This window comes from Thermobia domestica, chromosome 9 (genome assembly GCF_964235325.1).
Source record: "Thermobia domestica chromosome 9, izTheDome1.hap1.1, whole genome shotgun sequence".
Lineage (NCBI taxonomy): Eukaryota > Metazoa > Arthropoda > Insecta > Zygentoma > Lepismatidae > Thermobia > Thermobia domestica.
This window is the reverse complement of record NC_137462.1, coordinates 120130495-120147046: the sequence shown is the minus strand read 5'-3', so window position 1 is coordinate 120147046 and position 16552 is coordinate 120130495. Positions and strand designations below refer to the sequence as shown.

Here is a 16552-nt window from a genome sequence, read left to right as displayed (position 1 = left end):
AAAGAGGAACTGGCGTGTTGTCCACATGAATGTTTAATAGATTTGGATTGCGAAGTACTCTGGATCGTCTACCAGGTGGTAGAAATACAATAGATTGTGTTTTCACAGAGTTAATACTGAGTCTCCATACGTCACACCAGTGGACAAATGTGTCGACGGCTGGCTGCATTAGTCTGTTGATACGTTGGATAGTACGAGCCGTTGTTAGAAATGCTGTGTCGTCAGCGAATTGATAGACTTGGACGTGAGGAGTGACTCTGAGATCAGCAACGTAAAGTAAGTACAGCAATGGAGACAAAGAAGAACCTTGAGGTACTCCAGAGTGTAAGAAAATTGGGTGTGATAGAGCGTTGTTGATAGAGATGTATGCAATACGTCCGGTTAAGAAGGTATTGATTAAGCGTATATAAGATATGGGTAGCAGATAATTATGTAATTTGTATATCAAGCCAGGATGCCAGACTTTATCAAATGCCTTTTCCAAATCAAATGTAACTAAACAAGAAGGAAATCCCGTATTGTATTGGTTATAAATGTCAGGGGTAAGTCGGAATAATTGATCTAGTGTGCTGAAACGCGGTCGGAAACCAGCTTGATGGATTAGCAGAAGATTGTATGTAAGGAGGTGTTCGTGAAGCCGTCGAACGAGTATACGTTCGAATACTTTGCAAAGACAGCTTGTTAAATGGATTGGACGATACGACTGGACATCAGATGGTAGTTTCTTTGGCTTAGGAAATAAAAGAACTTTGGAGTATTTCCAATCGAGCGGAAAGAAGCCACTTCGAAGGATGAACGTATTAATATGACTGAGAATCAGAATGAAAGAAGGAGGTGCATGTTTGATGAGAGTATATGTAATGGAGTCGAATCCAGGCGCCGTGTTGCGTTTAGTTGCAAAAATAGTTCTGATGTAATCTGGGTCTATAGCCTGAGTTAGTGGATTATTAGGTTCCAGTACATGCTGGTCAGATGGTTGTAAATGAGCAGATGTCGGATCAGCGTGACGGTTGATCGAAGATTGAAGACGTTGCGGTGTGTGCCATCCAGGAAGCGGAGTGAAGATATCTTGAAAAAATGCAGCAAAAAGATTCTCCTTTTCGATGTCAGTATTAAGAGCTTGATTGTTGTGAATAAGAGGATAGGGCGTGCGAGACGTTTTGCCAGTGAGTTGATGGAATTTACGCCAATATTTGCTGGGATGAGTTTCCTTGCTAAGGGTGTTACACGTGTGAATCCACTGTCTTTTCTTGTAGGCTATAATATAGTTGTGTGTTATTCGGAGATATTGACGGTGTAAACGAAGTGCTTCCAAGTTGCCGCTTGTTCGATATTCTCGATAAGCTCGACGTGAAGCAGAAATTAATGTAAGATACCTTGGCGGCAAGGTAGGTTTATTCGGATGGACATGAGTAGATGGAATGGAATGATCCGCTGCACCTTTAACTGCGTCAGTAAGTTCCGTGATGACGTGATCAAGACTGTGTTGGAGGTAGGTACAGTGCGTGCGGTAATGGTATCATCGATGGTAGATCGATATTGATCCCAATCAGCCTTATGATAAATCTTCCTAGCTGGTAAGGGATTTGTTGACTTTGCTGTACATTGTAGTTCCAGCTTAATAGGAACATGATCACGGCCGATTGAGTCCAGTACAGTAATGTTGATAAGAGGAGATAAAGAAGACGAGGTTATTACTACGTCAGGAGTCGTGTTACTAGCTGGTCTCGTAGGCTGTGGCAAATTGTGAAATTCCCCAGTAGTGGAAATATGTATAAAATCAAGGAAGAGCTGCTTATCGCGTTGTGTTCAACTATGGAAATTTAAGTCTGCCATGATAATATAATGCCTAGATTGTGTATCAATGAAACGAAAGAAATCGTAATTGATAATCTTTCCGGGGCGAACATATATTGTGGCAAATGTGATTGTGCGACCGCAAAAGTAGATAGTTGCTATATTGTATTCAGGCAGATTGAAATCGTTAGGTATTGTAACAGTGCGGTATGGTATACGACTGCTAATGCCGAGAGCTGTTCCCCATATAGTCGTGGTCCGGACGGAGCATCATGGCGTAGTATATTAAATTTTGGTGTGTAGCACTGTAGGTAAGGAGCCAGGTAAGTTTCGTTGAGCGCAAAAGCTGAGATATGTTCTTCCTGTAATAACTGCGTAAACAGTACTTGATGTGTCAACAGAGAACGAATGTTCATAAATAATAAATTGTAAGCCATAATGAAATAACAGAAAAGGTAGCAAACGAAAGCTGCCATATTAAACAGACTTCGACAGGTTGGATTTGAAAATGAACTGTTGGTCCAGAATAGGTGGCATTGAGTTGAAGATTAAATAAGATTTTAGCTGCATGAATGATTTGGTTGAGAATGTGAGTGCGAAGAAACGGGTGGATGTTCTGTAAACTAACAGTAAGAAAGCGGAGCAGATCTTCAACCGTAACAGGATGGAGTAAAGAATTAGCAGGTGGAGTTGGACGATCAGCAGACCTTATGGGTGCAACAAGTTCTGGTTTGGATGGCTCAGGTGGTGGCTTAGCCTTACATCTGTAGCTATAAGTCGGATGTTTCTCAGGACATGTACTGCACTGTGGCAGTGCTTTTTGATTGGGGCAATCCTTGGTAGGATGCTGCAATGAACAATAGCCACATTTAATATCGTTAGTACATTCGGATGTGGGTTGTGCATTATACATTTGACATCTTCGCATCGTAACGGTAGAGGAGGTGGTGTACGAGAGGGTTCGACCTTATAACGTCGTCTATAAATGTAAGCTCCTTTAGACAACAATTGGTCGATCAACTGTGGCTGATCTGTGAGTATCCGGACAAGGTATGTTGCACCGTTATTGCTTTTTATTCTGATGCATCGTTTTACGGGGAATCCTTCCTGTTGTAATTCCTCACATATTTCCTCATCGGTGAGGTCTGGTTCCACTCCTCGTATAACGACTGATAGCATTGGTGATCGTCGAGGAGGAGGAGGGGTTTTGCGTGTGCTGGGAGTTAGTGCTGTTAATTTAGCCTTTGGACCAAAGATTTCAAAAGTGGCCTTGTTACGCACATGCGATACAAAATTGGAGTTCGTTGATTTTAAGATTATGCCTCTGCGAGTTTTGACGATTTCGCGTATTTCTGGACGAGGCACATATTTAACCAACTGTTGAAAAACTGCGCGAACAGTGTCATACTTCTGGTCATATTCGGTTAAGAGAAAATTATATACAGGCTCTGGGTGGCGCTGTGTATAGTTGCTTTCGACTGAGTTGAGTTGAGTTGATTTTAGTTTAGCGTCCCTTTCAGCAGCGAAGCTATATGAGACGTGGACCTACTGATTATCGTGGAATCCGAACCACATGAGCTCCCGCCGGGAATCGAACCCGGGTCTTCCACGCCAAAGGCGCGTACGCTAACCGCTTATGCTTTCGACTGAACTTAATGCCCAATCCATGTTATGGCTGTTACTCTGATCAACTATAGGTGTTACACGTTGTTTCTTAGGATCCATAGATTGTTCACCATCTGAGAGAGACCGAGAGCGAATGCGTTGTCCTCTTGTAATAAGGACTCAGCGTAACTAAGTGAAACAGAGGTGTTGAGTCCTGATCTTGGTGTTACGGTAACAATACGAGGCTGAGTTTTTTTATGACCGTTTGGGCCTATATTAAGTGGAGTTTGTTGACCGAGATGCGATGGTCCGATAGCGTTGCTAGGATCCGTCATGATGAGAAACAAGCCTAGGGCCGAAGCTCAAATGAAGATGGAAGCGAAAAGAAGGATGATTAATGATGATGTTCAAAAAGCAAGCTTGCCCTCCGAAAGTGAGAACTTTCGTCAATCCCCTAAGTGCGTAAGTGTGCTTTGCTCACAAGTACGTTTTGCAATACTTGGTCCTCGCTGGCACAGTAACTAACACAAGAGAGGCTAGGCTTCTTGGTTAAAGTATTCCACCAAACATTTTTTTTGTTCGTCGTCCCGTTTAAAGGGTTGTGCCCTTTCTTCGGGTAAGTGTTGTACTGGAGATCAAGTGTCTCTATGGAAATGTAGGTGGTCTAAGAGTTGCCAGGTTTATTATTTCTTTATTCATCATATTAATATTAAACATACATGGATTGAAATGATTGCAGGAGAGAAAAACATATATATAACACAAACATTAATAGGTTAATGGCTAGAAGAGAATATTGCCAGTTATTACATAAACACAAATATGAAAAGAAAAGAAAGTTGAGGGCTGCAGTAATAAAATGAACAACTGTAATGGATGAATGAAATGCAGTGCTTTGGACGTCACATCACAAGGTTATGTTAGTTCAGACGAATGAAGTTATCTTCTGTTCCTGGGGCGATTCAGGAACTGATGAAGACGAAGGAGGCCCTTGTTAATAGGTATTACTGTGCATATGATGGATAGATATGAGATGAAAGTTCATGCGGTCGGTAGATTGTATAGATTTCGGGGTCCAATATGTCATCATCTAACTGTAAATGATATAATGTCATGAAGTGTTGGAGAGGGGTGTCAATGAAAGTTGGTGGTGCATCGTTGTCACGGTCGTAGCGGAGTATATCAAGTATCATAGGATGGGGCTGTGCCATACGTTTGCTGATGTAACGTATACGTAGTTGTTCGAGGTGCGTTAATAATGGCGGAAAATCGATCATCTCATAAAGTAAACGTGTTGGATGAGGTAGGCTTATGCGGTAAGCTAGGCGTATAGCATGGCGTTCTAGTATAGCAAGTTTTTGATAGAACTTTAGGGGCGCAGATGCCCAGGCTGTATGTCCATAGGTTAATGTACTCCGCATGAAGGTTTTATATGTATTGAGAACGGTATGTGTCCTTAATCCCCAAGTTGTGGCCACTAATCGTTTGAGAAGGTTAAGTCGATTTTGCGCTTGACCTATGAGTTGTTGAGATGTGGAGTCCAGGAAAGATGAGTGTCAAAAATGACACCGAGATACGTAATAGTACTTGAAACTGGAATAGGCGTAAGATCAACCTGAAGGCGAAGTAGATTCGGGTTTCGATGTACTCGTGAATGGCGTCGACGTGGTAAGAAAACTATGGTTTGTGTTTTGGAAGAGTTAATATTTAGCCTCCAAACATGACACCATCGCACAAATGCATCAATGCTACTTGCATGGTTTTATTAAGAGATTGTACGGTGCGGCCAGATGTCAAAAAAGCAGTGTCATCAGCAAACTGAAATATTGTGGTGTTATTAGGAATAACAAAATCAGCGACGTACAGTAAGTATAATAAAGGAGACAATGATGAGCCTTGTGGTACACCAGATTGCAGCAAGATAGGATGAGAGAGCGTTCCATTGATTGAGATATAAGCTAATCGTCCTATTAAGAAGGAGTGTATGAAGCGGATGTACGAAGTTGGCAGAAGATAGTTACGAAGTTTATATAGTAAGCCAGGGTGCCAAACTTTGTCAAAAGCCTTTTCCAAATCAAACGTTACAAGGCAAGAAGGAAAACCTGTATTATATTGATTGTAAATAGCTGTGGTGAGACGGAATAGTTGATCTTGAGTACTAAAATTTGGTCGAAATCCAGCTTGGTGTATTGGAATAAGATGATGTGAATGAAGATGGTCGTGCATGCGACGGACAAGGATTCTTTCCAAGATTTTGCAGAGACAACTAGTGAGGTGAATAGGACGATAGGATGTGACTTCTGATGAAGGTTTCTTTGGTTTAGGAAAGAGAAGCACTTTTGAGTATTTCCAGTCGAGTGGAATATATCCAGTTGGCAGAATAAAGGTATAAATGGTGCTAAGAAAGAGTAGAAAAGAGTGAGGCGCTTGTCTGATGAGTACATATGTAACAGAGTCAAATCCTGGTGCAGTATTCCGTTTACCTTTAAGTGTATTACTAATAGTTTCGGGTTGAATCGGCATGGTTAGAGGATTATTTGGTTCTAAATCATGATCAGCAGATGGACGAAAGAAAGGAGAAGCTGCATCGGTATGTCTGTTTATAGTTGATTGCAAACGATCTGGTGTATGCCAACCAGGTAGAGGTGTAAAGATATTTTGAAAATAGGAAGCAAAAATATTAGCCTTTTCTGCATCCGTAACGACTGCTTGATGATTATGAACAATGGGGTAAGGCGTACGAGAAACTCTACCTGTTAATTGATGGAACTTGCGCCAATATTTTGTAGGATGTGTTTCATTAGCTAGTGTGTTGCAAGTTTGAATCCAGTGGCGTCTCTTGAACGCAACGATATAATTATGAGTGATCCTTAGGTACTGGTGATGAAGCCGAAGCGCTTCAAGGTTACCCGTAGCGAGATATTCACGGAAAGCTCTCCGGGATGCTGAAATAAATGGTAAATATTGCGGAGGTAACTTAGGTTTGTGTAGCTTAACTTCGATTGTGGGAATAGAACGTTGTGCTGCATCTTGAAGGGCTGTGGTTGTTCGATCGAGTTCGTATTGCGTACTAGGCATTGTGAGCGTAGTTACGGCTGTGTCTAAATCGGTGCGATATTGTTCCCAATTTGCCCTTCGGTAGCAGTAGACCTTCTGAGGAGGAGGCTTCGGCTGAGTGTTGGGAGAACAATGAAGTTCGACTTTGATGGGGACATGGTCGCTACCTATGGAGTCAAGTACAGATATGTGAATAGACTGAGATAGTGAAGATGAAGTTATGACTACGTCAGGAGTAGTACGACGTGTAGGTTTCGGTAAAGTATGAAATTCAGCTCGTGTTTCATTCCGAACAAAATCTAGAAAGTTGTCTTTGTCACGTTGGAAACGGCTATGAAAATTGAGATCGGCCATGATAATGTAATGCCGGAAGTTGGTATCAATATAGCGGAAGAAATCATAGCTGAAAGCTCTGCCTGGACGATAGTAAATAGTAACAAAGGTAATGGTTTTGCCTCTAAAATAAATTGTCGTCATGTTATGTTCAGGAAGTTGAAGAGCAGGTGGAACAGTAACTGCACGATAAGGAAGACTTTGCCGAATACCAATAGCTGTGCCTCCGTAGAGACGTGGTCCAGTTGGTGCGTCATGTCGAAGTAAGTGATATTTCGGTATATAGCATGTTAAATATGGTGCAAGGTAAGTTTCATTAAGAGCAAATGCGGCAATTTGTTCTTCCTGTAGGAGCTGTGTAAAGAGCAGTTGGTGCGTCAACAGTGATCGTATGTTAAGGAATAGTAAATTGTAACTCATAATGAAAGTGAATATAAGTCCGTAGGTAGAGTTGTCAATATCAAACATAAACTTCAAGTGGTTGGATTTGAAAATGCACTGTTGGTCCGGAATACGTTGCATGTAATTGTAGATTAAATAACAGTTTGGCTGCGTGCATGATTTGAGTTAGAATATGGTTCCGAAGAAATGGGTGGATGTTCTGTAGTGAAATAGTAAGAAAATGAAGTAGATCTTCGACAGTTACTGGATGGCGCAATGAATTTGCTGGTGGAGTTGGTGCATCGACTGAACGTATGGGGACAACGAGTTCAGGCTTAGCTGGATCAGGCTGAGGCTTAGCTTTACATTTATAGCTGTACGTTGGGTGACGTTCAGAGCAGCGATCACAACGTGGTGGTTCTTCAAGGTTTGGACAGTTTTTTGTAGGATGTTCGCGGGAACAATAGCCACATTTGGTGTTGTTTGTGCATTCAGCTGTTGGGTGTGAATTATACTGTTGACATTTCTCGCAGCGAACAGGCAGAGGGGCTGGCGTGCGAGAGGGCTCAACCTTATATTTGCGTCTATAGATATATGCGCCCTTGGATAGAAGTTAATCAATCAGCTGTTGTTGATCAGTTAACACTGGTACGAGATAGGTTGGTCCCTGATTGTTCTTGATCCTGATACAACGCTTTATAGGTAGCCCTTCCTGATGGAGTTCAGCAAGAATTTCGTCATCAGTAAGATCGGGTTCTACACCACGAATAACTACAGACAGCATAGGAGGCCGCCGTGGTGGAGGAGGAGTTTTTCGTGTACTCGGTTGTAAAGTAGAAATTTTTGCTTTCGTCCCAAAAATTTCATAAGTTGCCTTGTTGCGAACATGCGTGGCGAAATTTGGGTTAGTGGATTTCAAAATGATGCCACGGCGTGTCTTAACAATTTCACGGATTTCAGGCCGAGGGACGTACTTGACTAATTGCTGGAAGACAGCACGAACAGTGTCATATTTCTGATCGTAGTCGGTTAGCAAGAAGTTGTACACGGGATCTGGCTGGTATTGCTGATGATGATTATCGGCAGAAGTGGATGCCCAATCCATACAATGGCTGTCAGTTGTAGGCTGATTAACACTGGGAGAATTTCGTTGCTTCTTTGAATCTAGCGCTTGTTCGCCATCAGAGAAAGATCGAGAACGAATTCTATGTCCTTTGGTGATGCAGTCAGCATAGGAAGGAATAGAGTTACGGTCTGAACGAGGTGTTCCCGTAACAATCCTTGGCTGCGTTTTTTGGCGACCGTTAGGCCCGATGTTAAGCGGTGGAGGTTGTAATCCGACATCTTGACCGAGATTCGTAGATCCGTTAACTTTGCCAGTATCCGTCATCGTGATAGAGGAGCCGAGGGCCAAAGCCCAGATGAAGATGAAAAAAAAATGAAAAGATGTTAGATGAGGTTCAAAAAACAAGACACCCTGCGAAAGTGAAAACTTTCGTCAGACCCCTAAGTGCTGTAATTGTGCTATGCTCGCAAGTACGTATGCTATACTTGGTCCTCGCTGGCACAGTAACTGACACAAGAGAGGCTAGGTTGCTTGGTAAGGTATGATGTCCACCAAACACATCGCTTTCAGAGCATATCAGAAATACCTCGTTACTGGCTGTGAGTATTTGCATTGGTTTTTATTGTTTGGTATGAGCAAAGCTTTGCGAAATATATTTCACATTTGTGGCAAGTAACTAATAACATTCTATGTTTTCTGCAATCGGTTACAATAATATTGTAGTAAACCTGTGAATCAGCGGACATCAGTTACACAAATAGCAGTGCTTCCATCTATCTTTTTTATCTGTTATTCTTGTGTATTATCACGTATGAACAGAAGATGGCAGAGCTATTGCCTATGTAATTGCTGTCAGACGATTCACAGGTTTACAACAATATTATTGTGACCGATTGCAGGAAACATAGAACATTATTCGTTACTTGGCATAAGTGCCAAATATATTTCGCAAAGTTTAGCTCATATTAAACAATACATACCAATACAAATTCTCCCAGGTAGTAATGAATTATTTCTGATATGCTCGGAAGGCGATGTGCTTGATGCTGAATTAACACACAAGTAACACGATAAAAGGGTAGTCATTTTGTGTTGTTTCAACACCTCATTTTTTACAGTGTACTGATTCTATTTGTTTTAGTCTATTTATTTCGAGTCTTGCCTCGGGGATCTTGGAGGGAAGATTTTTACTAGTTTCGGCATTTTTAAAAGAAGAGGGGGAATGCAACATCAATTGCACAGCCATCTTGAATTGATCTTGTATTGGACAGAAACATTGACAGTGCACCAAGCAACAAATAGAAAACACCAAATACAGAATAATTTTTATCTCTCTGGCTTGGTCAAACCACAACCTGAAATTCCGGAAATTTGGTCAGAGTGTATTTTAGACATTACAGATTTTAGTGATGTGGTCCAGAGTTTAAGGTCTGGCCTAGAGTTGTCGTCATTAATTATTTAATTACGAGTAATTTTCTTGTTTTTGTCAAAAATTATTACAATCGCCTAGCATTGTATGCTGTTTATTCACTCCATTAGTCTTAATTACGTCTCAGAACCCTGTGTAGCTTTTTAAAATTATGCTCTTTTCAGGTAAAGGTAACCGACAGAATAACTTGGAGAGTATTTAAACCTTCCTAGAAGTTTCCTGCCAATTTACACATAATCTTATCAGATTACCTACAACATTATCCGCTAGACAGTAATCTGATAAAGGGCACATCTATACAGAGCATGCAAGAAAAGTTTCACCTTGACGAACAGCCCTAATATTAGGAGACTGGTTTATTTAATATCTAGAAATAAAAAGATTATCTTTCTTTGCTGTGTTGTTTTTGTTCCTTATGACAAAATGCAAGAAAACGGCAATATATGCGGTCTTAAGTACAGACTTTAGTTTCCGCCTGTTTGCTTTACTTGTCTGTGAATAGGATTCATTTTCAGAAGGTTGCTAAAAATGCTATAACAAAGCATGTTTTTCTTAATTAAATTACTTTCTAAGGGACCGAGTTCAAAGCTCCGTGAACTTATGCGCTATTTTGCCATGTAACAGATGCATTTATATTATTTTCTCCAAAGGGAAAATTTAAGGTTAAAATTTTTCTTATTAACTTTTGCTATTGCTTGTCATATATAATACTGTATATATATGTAGTAGATATATTTACGTTTAGAAAGAATTATAATTCATCTTTCTCCATTCTTTTCTATACGCTCTAATAAAAGTTCACACTAATTTTTCATAGCTTCTCTTAATATTCATATTTCTAACTTGTATAGAAATAAGAAAGTTTTTAATTTGATCATTTGTCCCATCTAGATCTCCATTTGACTATTGCATTCCTATACATCGTTGCTTTGTTCCTTTTGATATGCATTGTTGTTTTAGCTTCTTTTGCAAATACCACTTTCGCTAACATTAAAACAAACAATTGTAGAGACGAAGTCAGTGGATAATAGCTGTTTATCTCGTTGAGAAAATTATTCTCAATTTTGAAATTTATTTGATAGTGTTCATATTATTGTCTTAAGTTTACAAAGAAGAAAATAAATATTTTTACCTGGGGAAACCACCGAATTCCCATTCTGCACATATGTAAGGTCCAGGCCGAAGAATCACGAGTAGATCTTCCTCTTGTGCTGTTTGAATAAATTTTGTCACATTCAAAAACATTGACATGTCATTATCTCCATCACCAAAGTCGAAATTGTCCATCTGTGGTTCATGAAGATTCCATGGAATATAACTGTCGAAAAGAAATTTCTACGTATAAATTTGATAATTGAAATAATGTAGAACTCCTCACAATTCAAAATCAAATTCTTTGACAGTAAATGGCTATCTATCTGTGAATGTTTAATTTACATTGTCAGGGACGCCGGAAAGTAATCAATTATTTATAAGACATTTTGAAGATGGAGTGTAGTTCAGAAAACATAAACATTATTCTACTAAATTTAGGATCCTTTAAAAAAAAAAAACATGTTTTTTGGAGACAAAAACTGAAACTAAATATCTTCGGACATCACCTTGTGAACGGATGTGTTTCTGTCTTACGTTGTGTTCCCAAGATGTGAATAAGTGGTAGTCAGTAGGCACAACACCTGGGAAGTATGGACGATATGGTACAACTTTCCATCCAAACTGGTTATTTTTTCCCTAAGTTAATCTTGAAGAATGCTGTTTGCATTACTGTTCTGTACGATTATTTCTCTTCAACAGACAAGCACAGGACATTTGTGGTAACAATGCTTGGTGTAGTCGTTATAATTACAGTAGATGGCTGCTGTGATGGTCTGATTTTGTTCCATGAATTTGCAGGGGTGCCCACAAAGGGGGGCTATGACGCAAACTGCGTCATTGAAATATTTGGGGGGGGGGTAAAAATCTGTATAAATATGTTTGAGGGGGTGTAAAAATTAATCGAAAAGAAGATTTTTTTTTCATGGAAGAACACCTACGGATAGACAATTGGGAGGTGCGTCATGGACATAAGGGGGGACCACTGGAATTTGTAATGAATAATTTCATGAATATCGCTCCAAACATACAGCAGAACCTTCTATAGATGAGACTCATCTTCAGGTGTTGGAATTGATAATTGATTTGGCGAAAACCACTGTTTGTTGCGTTTAATATTCTCATACAGCACCCATTTTTGTCACTAGTTACAACGCGTTCTCAAAAGTGGTAATTTTGTTATCTGTTCAACAATGAAGCAAAACTCTTGTCTATGTGCTTTGTTGTGCTCTAACAGTTCATGTAGTACCTATTTAAACTGTTTATGAAACTTGCCAAGCTTCTGAAAGTGCCATTGGACAGTGAGTTAACCTTGATGAATTCAGTGTCTCTACTAATTGTTGTATGGCTTGTTTTGGATTTGTTTGAACAAAAGGGGGGGGGGTACAGTGGCTCAATGGTAGAGTACTTACCTCTGGTGCGTGGAGTACCTGGTTCGATCACCGGCCAAGCAAGTTTGTGGTGGATAATATCGTCCCCGTGGATTTCTTAGGGAACCTCTTGTTTCCTCCCACATTGTCATTGCACTAATTCCTCCATCATCATTCACTTGCTTTAACCATTGTCTCCTTTAGCCTAAAAGGCATAATCGTGAGACATCAAACAAAGATTTTATTTCATTTTCATTTGAACAAAATACTTCAGAGCATCATCATCTAATGTACGAGGTCATTTAACCCTTTACCGCATGTCGTGCCATATATGGCACATGCCCTTTTTTCACTTGAGCTTTTTTGTGATTTATCAAAGGCATCAAATGACTGTTTTGTCTGCTGTGTGAGATATTGACGTGTATGAATAAGAGATTTTGGTGTCATCTGGCATGTTCTTTGTGAGTTGTAAATGTGTCATATATGGCACTTACTTATTCACGTCAGAATTAAGTGAAATATCTAAAATTCAAGTTTTAATTCATTTTTCAAGTTTCCATATGAGGATTTCCAATACTGATTATTTTTTTCTCGCTAAAAGAAAAAAAATCATGCAGAAAGGGGTTAATATATTTTTCCCTTGGTGAAACAAAAACAGTATGCAATGGCGTAGATACTGCGCTTCAATTTTAAAATCCAACATCTCAGAACCAACAATCTGGAATTAAAACCAAACCACTTTTAAGTACGAACAGGATGATCACTTTCTAAAGATAAATCAAATTTACTAACGTCTGGTTTTATTTACATGGCAACGATCGGTTCGAACGAACTCTTCATAAAATAACTGATTACTTTCCGATTCCCTTAATATAAACTGGAACTTGAATAGAGTATATTTAAGCTACGTATCATGTTATTTAAACTTTTTTATAAAGCTTAGAAAAATATATTTCTTTATTCTATCCAAACTAAATGACACAGCTTACGTTTCCACAGCCACGAGTCCAGCTGCCCTGACTTTCCTAAGACTGCTTCTCCAGTACTCAGGATGGACTCTGAAGTAATGGATGGCGCCACTGTAGATGGTAATATCTTTCCCATTCAGTTTAAATCCGTCAGCTGTTGCTTCAAGACCAGTCTTGATTCCACCCTCCGTATAATACTCATACAAAGTGGGTAGATCTTGTGTTGCCACCTAGAAAAAAGACAGTATAAGTAGCAGGAGCACCTATTAAGTTTAAAAAATGGTTTACGCTCTAAGCTACAAGGATAAGGACCTTAAAAGAAAATTTCAACGTCCTTTAGCCTTTATGTCGATCTAAGAATTGTATATTCTCAAATTATCTAATCTATCTCTGTGTTTAGAACTTACGTTATGCCGTTCATCAGATACCTTTTGTAAAGGAGCTGATAGTATAAATAGCACAAATCTTGGATACATCCTTCGGGAGTATCTAATTACGAAAGTTCTAAGTGGTCCTTGAATGTATGATAGTTCTCGCTTGGATTGTAACTTGGAAATAATCGTATATAACTATTATGTCTTGTGGCGTATCTTCACAGGTTGGTGTTCAGAACTGTAATTACTTGCGGTTTAGCACTTGAATATAGGTATCCCAAACTCTGAAGGACCACCGATTCAAATTAACATAACTGCTATGTCACTTGAATTGGAAGTGTTACTTCCAAATGTCCTGAAGTTAGGGTCGCCCTTACTTCGTTTCAAGCCTTAACAACTGTTCAACATGAACTGCTCGCAAATTTTCAGTTCAATCTCGCTGAGCAATTTTTTGTGATAGAAATTCTCAAAAAACAATTCAAAAATTTCATTGGACTTGATTTGAGTTTAGTGTCCCTTTCAGCAGCGAGATTATATGAGACGTGGATCTACAGTTTAACGTGAGATCCGAATTAGATGAGCTGCCGCCTGGAATCGAACCCAGATATCCCATGCCAAAGGCGCGTATGGTAACTACTTAGTTACGAGGGAGCTGAAGACATTCCAAGAGTAGCCGTGACCAGGAAGTGGGATGAACACTAAGAATTTCGATTGAATACCCCAAAAGTAATTGGCTGGCCTTCCAACAATTCCTAGGTAGAGCCTACATAGTAGCTGAAGTGTCAGCTCTTCGATCCGTAACAGGGAAGATTCTTTTCAGCACCGAGGTTAAATCAGATGGTGAAGGTGAAATCCGAACTACCGCAATGCATTTGAATTACAAAACTCTCCAATCGAGAATAGAACCCGGGAGGGCACATGAGGTTAATGGGAAATATTTTAAACATATACAACCTTCCGGCTTCGGTCTTTTAAATTCGTAGACTTCATTTTGTATTTTCTGCCATTTTCAACCCTTAATCTGAAGTTGCCCCTAAATACTTTCTCCAAAAGCAGACCCCAGTTAAGTCACTCTCCCACACCATAAAATTGTTGATGTGTATCATATCATGAAAAGCATTACATAAAAACGTTATCCCTCTTCCCCAAGTTATTTTTTCAAGTCGCTCCTGGGAAATCAAAAATTGATATCTAGCCAAATCATTTACTTATACCCGGGAAAGACAAGTTCAGTCCATTTCAGTGGCGTACGCAGAATTTCATCAAGGGGGTTCAAGTATTCAACCTCATATCGTTTTAGAATTAGCGTGATTTTTGTACATATATCTTGTTACAGTAAATGTGTCTTTTCTTTACATATATTGCTCAAGAAGGGGAAATCTTGAGGGGTTAAAATCCCGAACTCTTATGCACATTAGGGTGGAACGAAAAAAAAAAGTTTTGATTTTTAATTTGTAATAGCACGGAAAAGTTGCCTTTTGGCGTAGATAAGATAAAAATGAAATATGAAAAATATTGGAGCACGTCTTGAGGTGCCGCAAGGACGATAAATTTTCATAAAATTGCAATTTTTGCTACATTTTATTTATTTTTTTTTTTAAAAAAAAAGAAGTTGTCATATATTTTTTTAATTTCAAATACTGTCAAATAAGCAACTTTATGTCAAAAAGACATACACATATATATTTTATCTTTTTGGATTAAGTATTGAGGTGCCGCAAGACCAATAAAATTTTGTAAAAACACACTTTAGGAGCTAAATTTAGTGACATTTTGCCAATAGGAGTTGGCAACAGTGTTTCCGTGTGCTCAGATTAGGTGTCAGTAGCTTTGCCGAGTTCAGTTGAGTTGGCGTCTATTGTGTAACAAAACAACGTAATATTTTGTTAGTTTGTGTGCTACTTTATTGTTGTGAGTTAAAATGGCTGTCTAAACAAGTGAATACAAGACAAATGTCGTAATGTCATATTTTTTGAAGATTTAGTGATTTGTGTGAAGTAGTACTGCCTACTTACGAAGATGTAATGAAGTGCTACTGTTTTATTAGACATAACTTCAAAGTTGCGTCAGGGAAATATCCTACTGTAAGTGAAATATGTGAGACTTTAGTTCCTAAAATAGAACAAATATGGTCAAGAGCTTCTATTCCCACTGTTTCTAATCTTAGAATTTCACAATTGATAAAAGTTAGTCATGCTAAATATAGGAATTTATTAAGGTCTAAAAGTAGAAAAGGGTCAGATAAGTTTGACTCGAACCTCGCAAAATTTAGAGAAGTTAAACGTTTATTTGATATTGCTGCCTGCAAGTGTCAAAACTTTGATACTTGTAGTTGTATAGAAGAAATAAAAGCACGCGTTTTGGAACAAGACTTTCAAAAACATCAACACTCTACCAGGAAAATGGTTATGAGTAATGCTGATAGAGCTATCACAAGCGCTTTGAAGAAGAAAGAAGCAAGAAAAAGTAAAGAATACAGAAAACAGTTAAGTTTAATCAAGAACGGACACAAAGTAGTAGTGTAACAGAAACGGTTACTGACGACATTGACAGCACTGAAGACCAAATAGACCTGACGTTTGAAGAGCAGCTACCAGGCCCTTTTAAACTGAAAAAAGATAAAAAGATAAGCACTCAAATGCGTATGAAATTGCCACCTGTAGCTTCCATTTGTGACCGTACCGAAGTATCAGATAGAGCTGCTGCAGCTATAACTAGTTGTCTAGCTATTTTTTTCTACTTTCTCGTCATAATTAAATACGTTTTCTATCGTTGCTGGATTTTGGTTGTTTCCTTTCGTACATGTTTGCCGAGAGTCGGTGTCTTTCAATACTATAATCTACCTGAAGGAGAATTTTTTTTAAAAAAATACTATTAGCTAAGAAAAAATAGTAACATATTAAGTAATAACTGGATATTGTTTGTCGTCGCTGTGCAAAACTTCTTCATTGTATGACGTCGGAAGATGAGTTAAATTAGTTAATGAAATGAGTTAAATGGAGGGAAATGAGTTAATGCAAGATCTGACGGCAAATTTGATCTGTTGGAAGTAAAAAAAAAATATGTTAACATAAATAATA

At 38.9% G+C, this 16552-nt stretch overlaps 1 protein-coding gene across 1 annotated transcript in view; it reads right to left on the bottom strand.

The window, feature by feature from the left end:
• Positions 1-16552, bottom strand: part of LOC145694970 (beta-galactosidase-1-like protein 2) — a 44988-nt gene that overhangs the window by 28169 nt on the left and 267 nt on the right. Inside the window, exons 2-3 of the mRNA XM_081771781.1 lie at positions 13120-13328; positions 10801-10986 (exon numbers count right to left, since the gene is read on the bottom strand). Coding sequence (XP_081627907.1) covers positions 10801-10986; positions 13120-13328 — 395 coding nt within the window. The remainder of the gene's footprint in view (positions 1-10800; positions 10987-13119; positions 13329-16552) is intronic.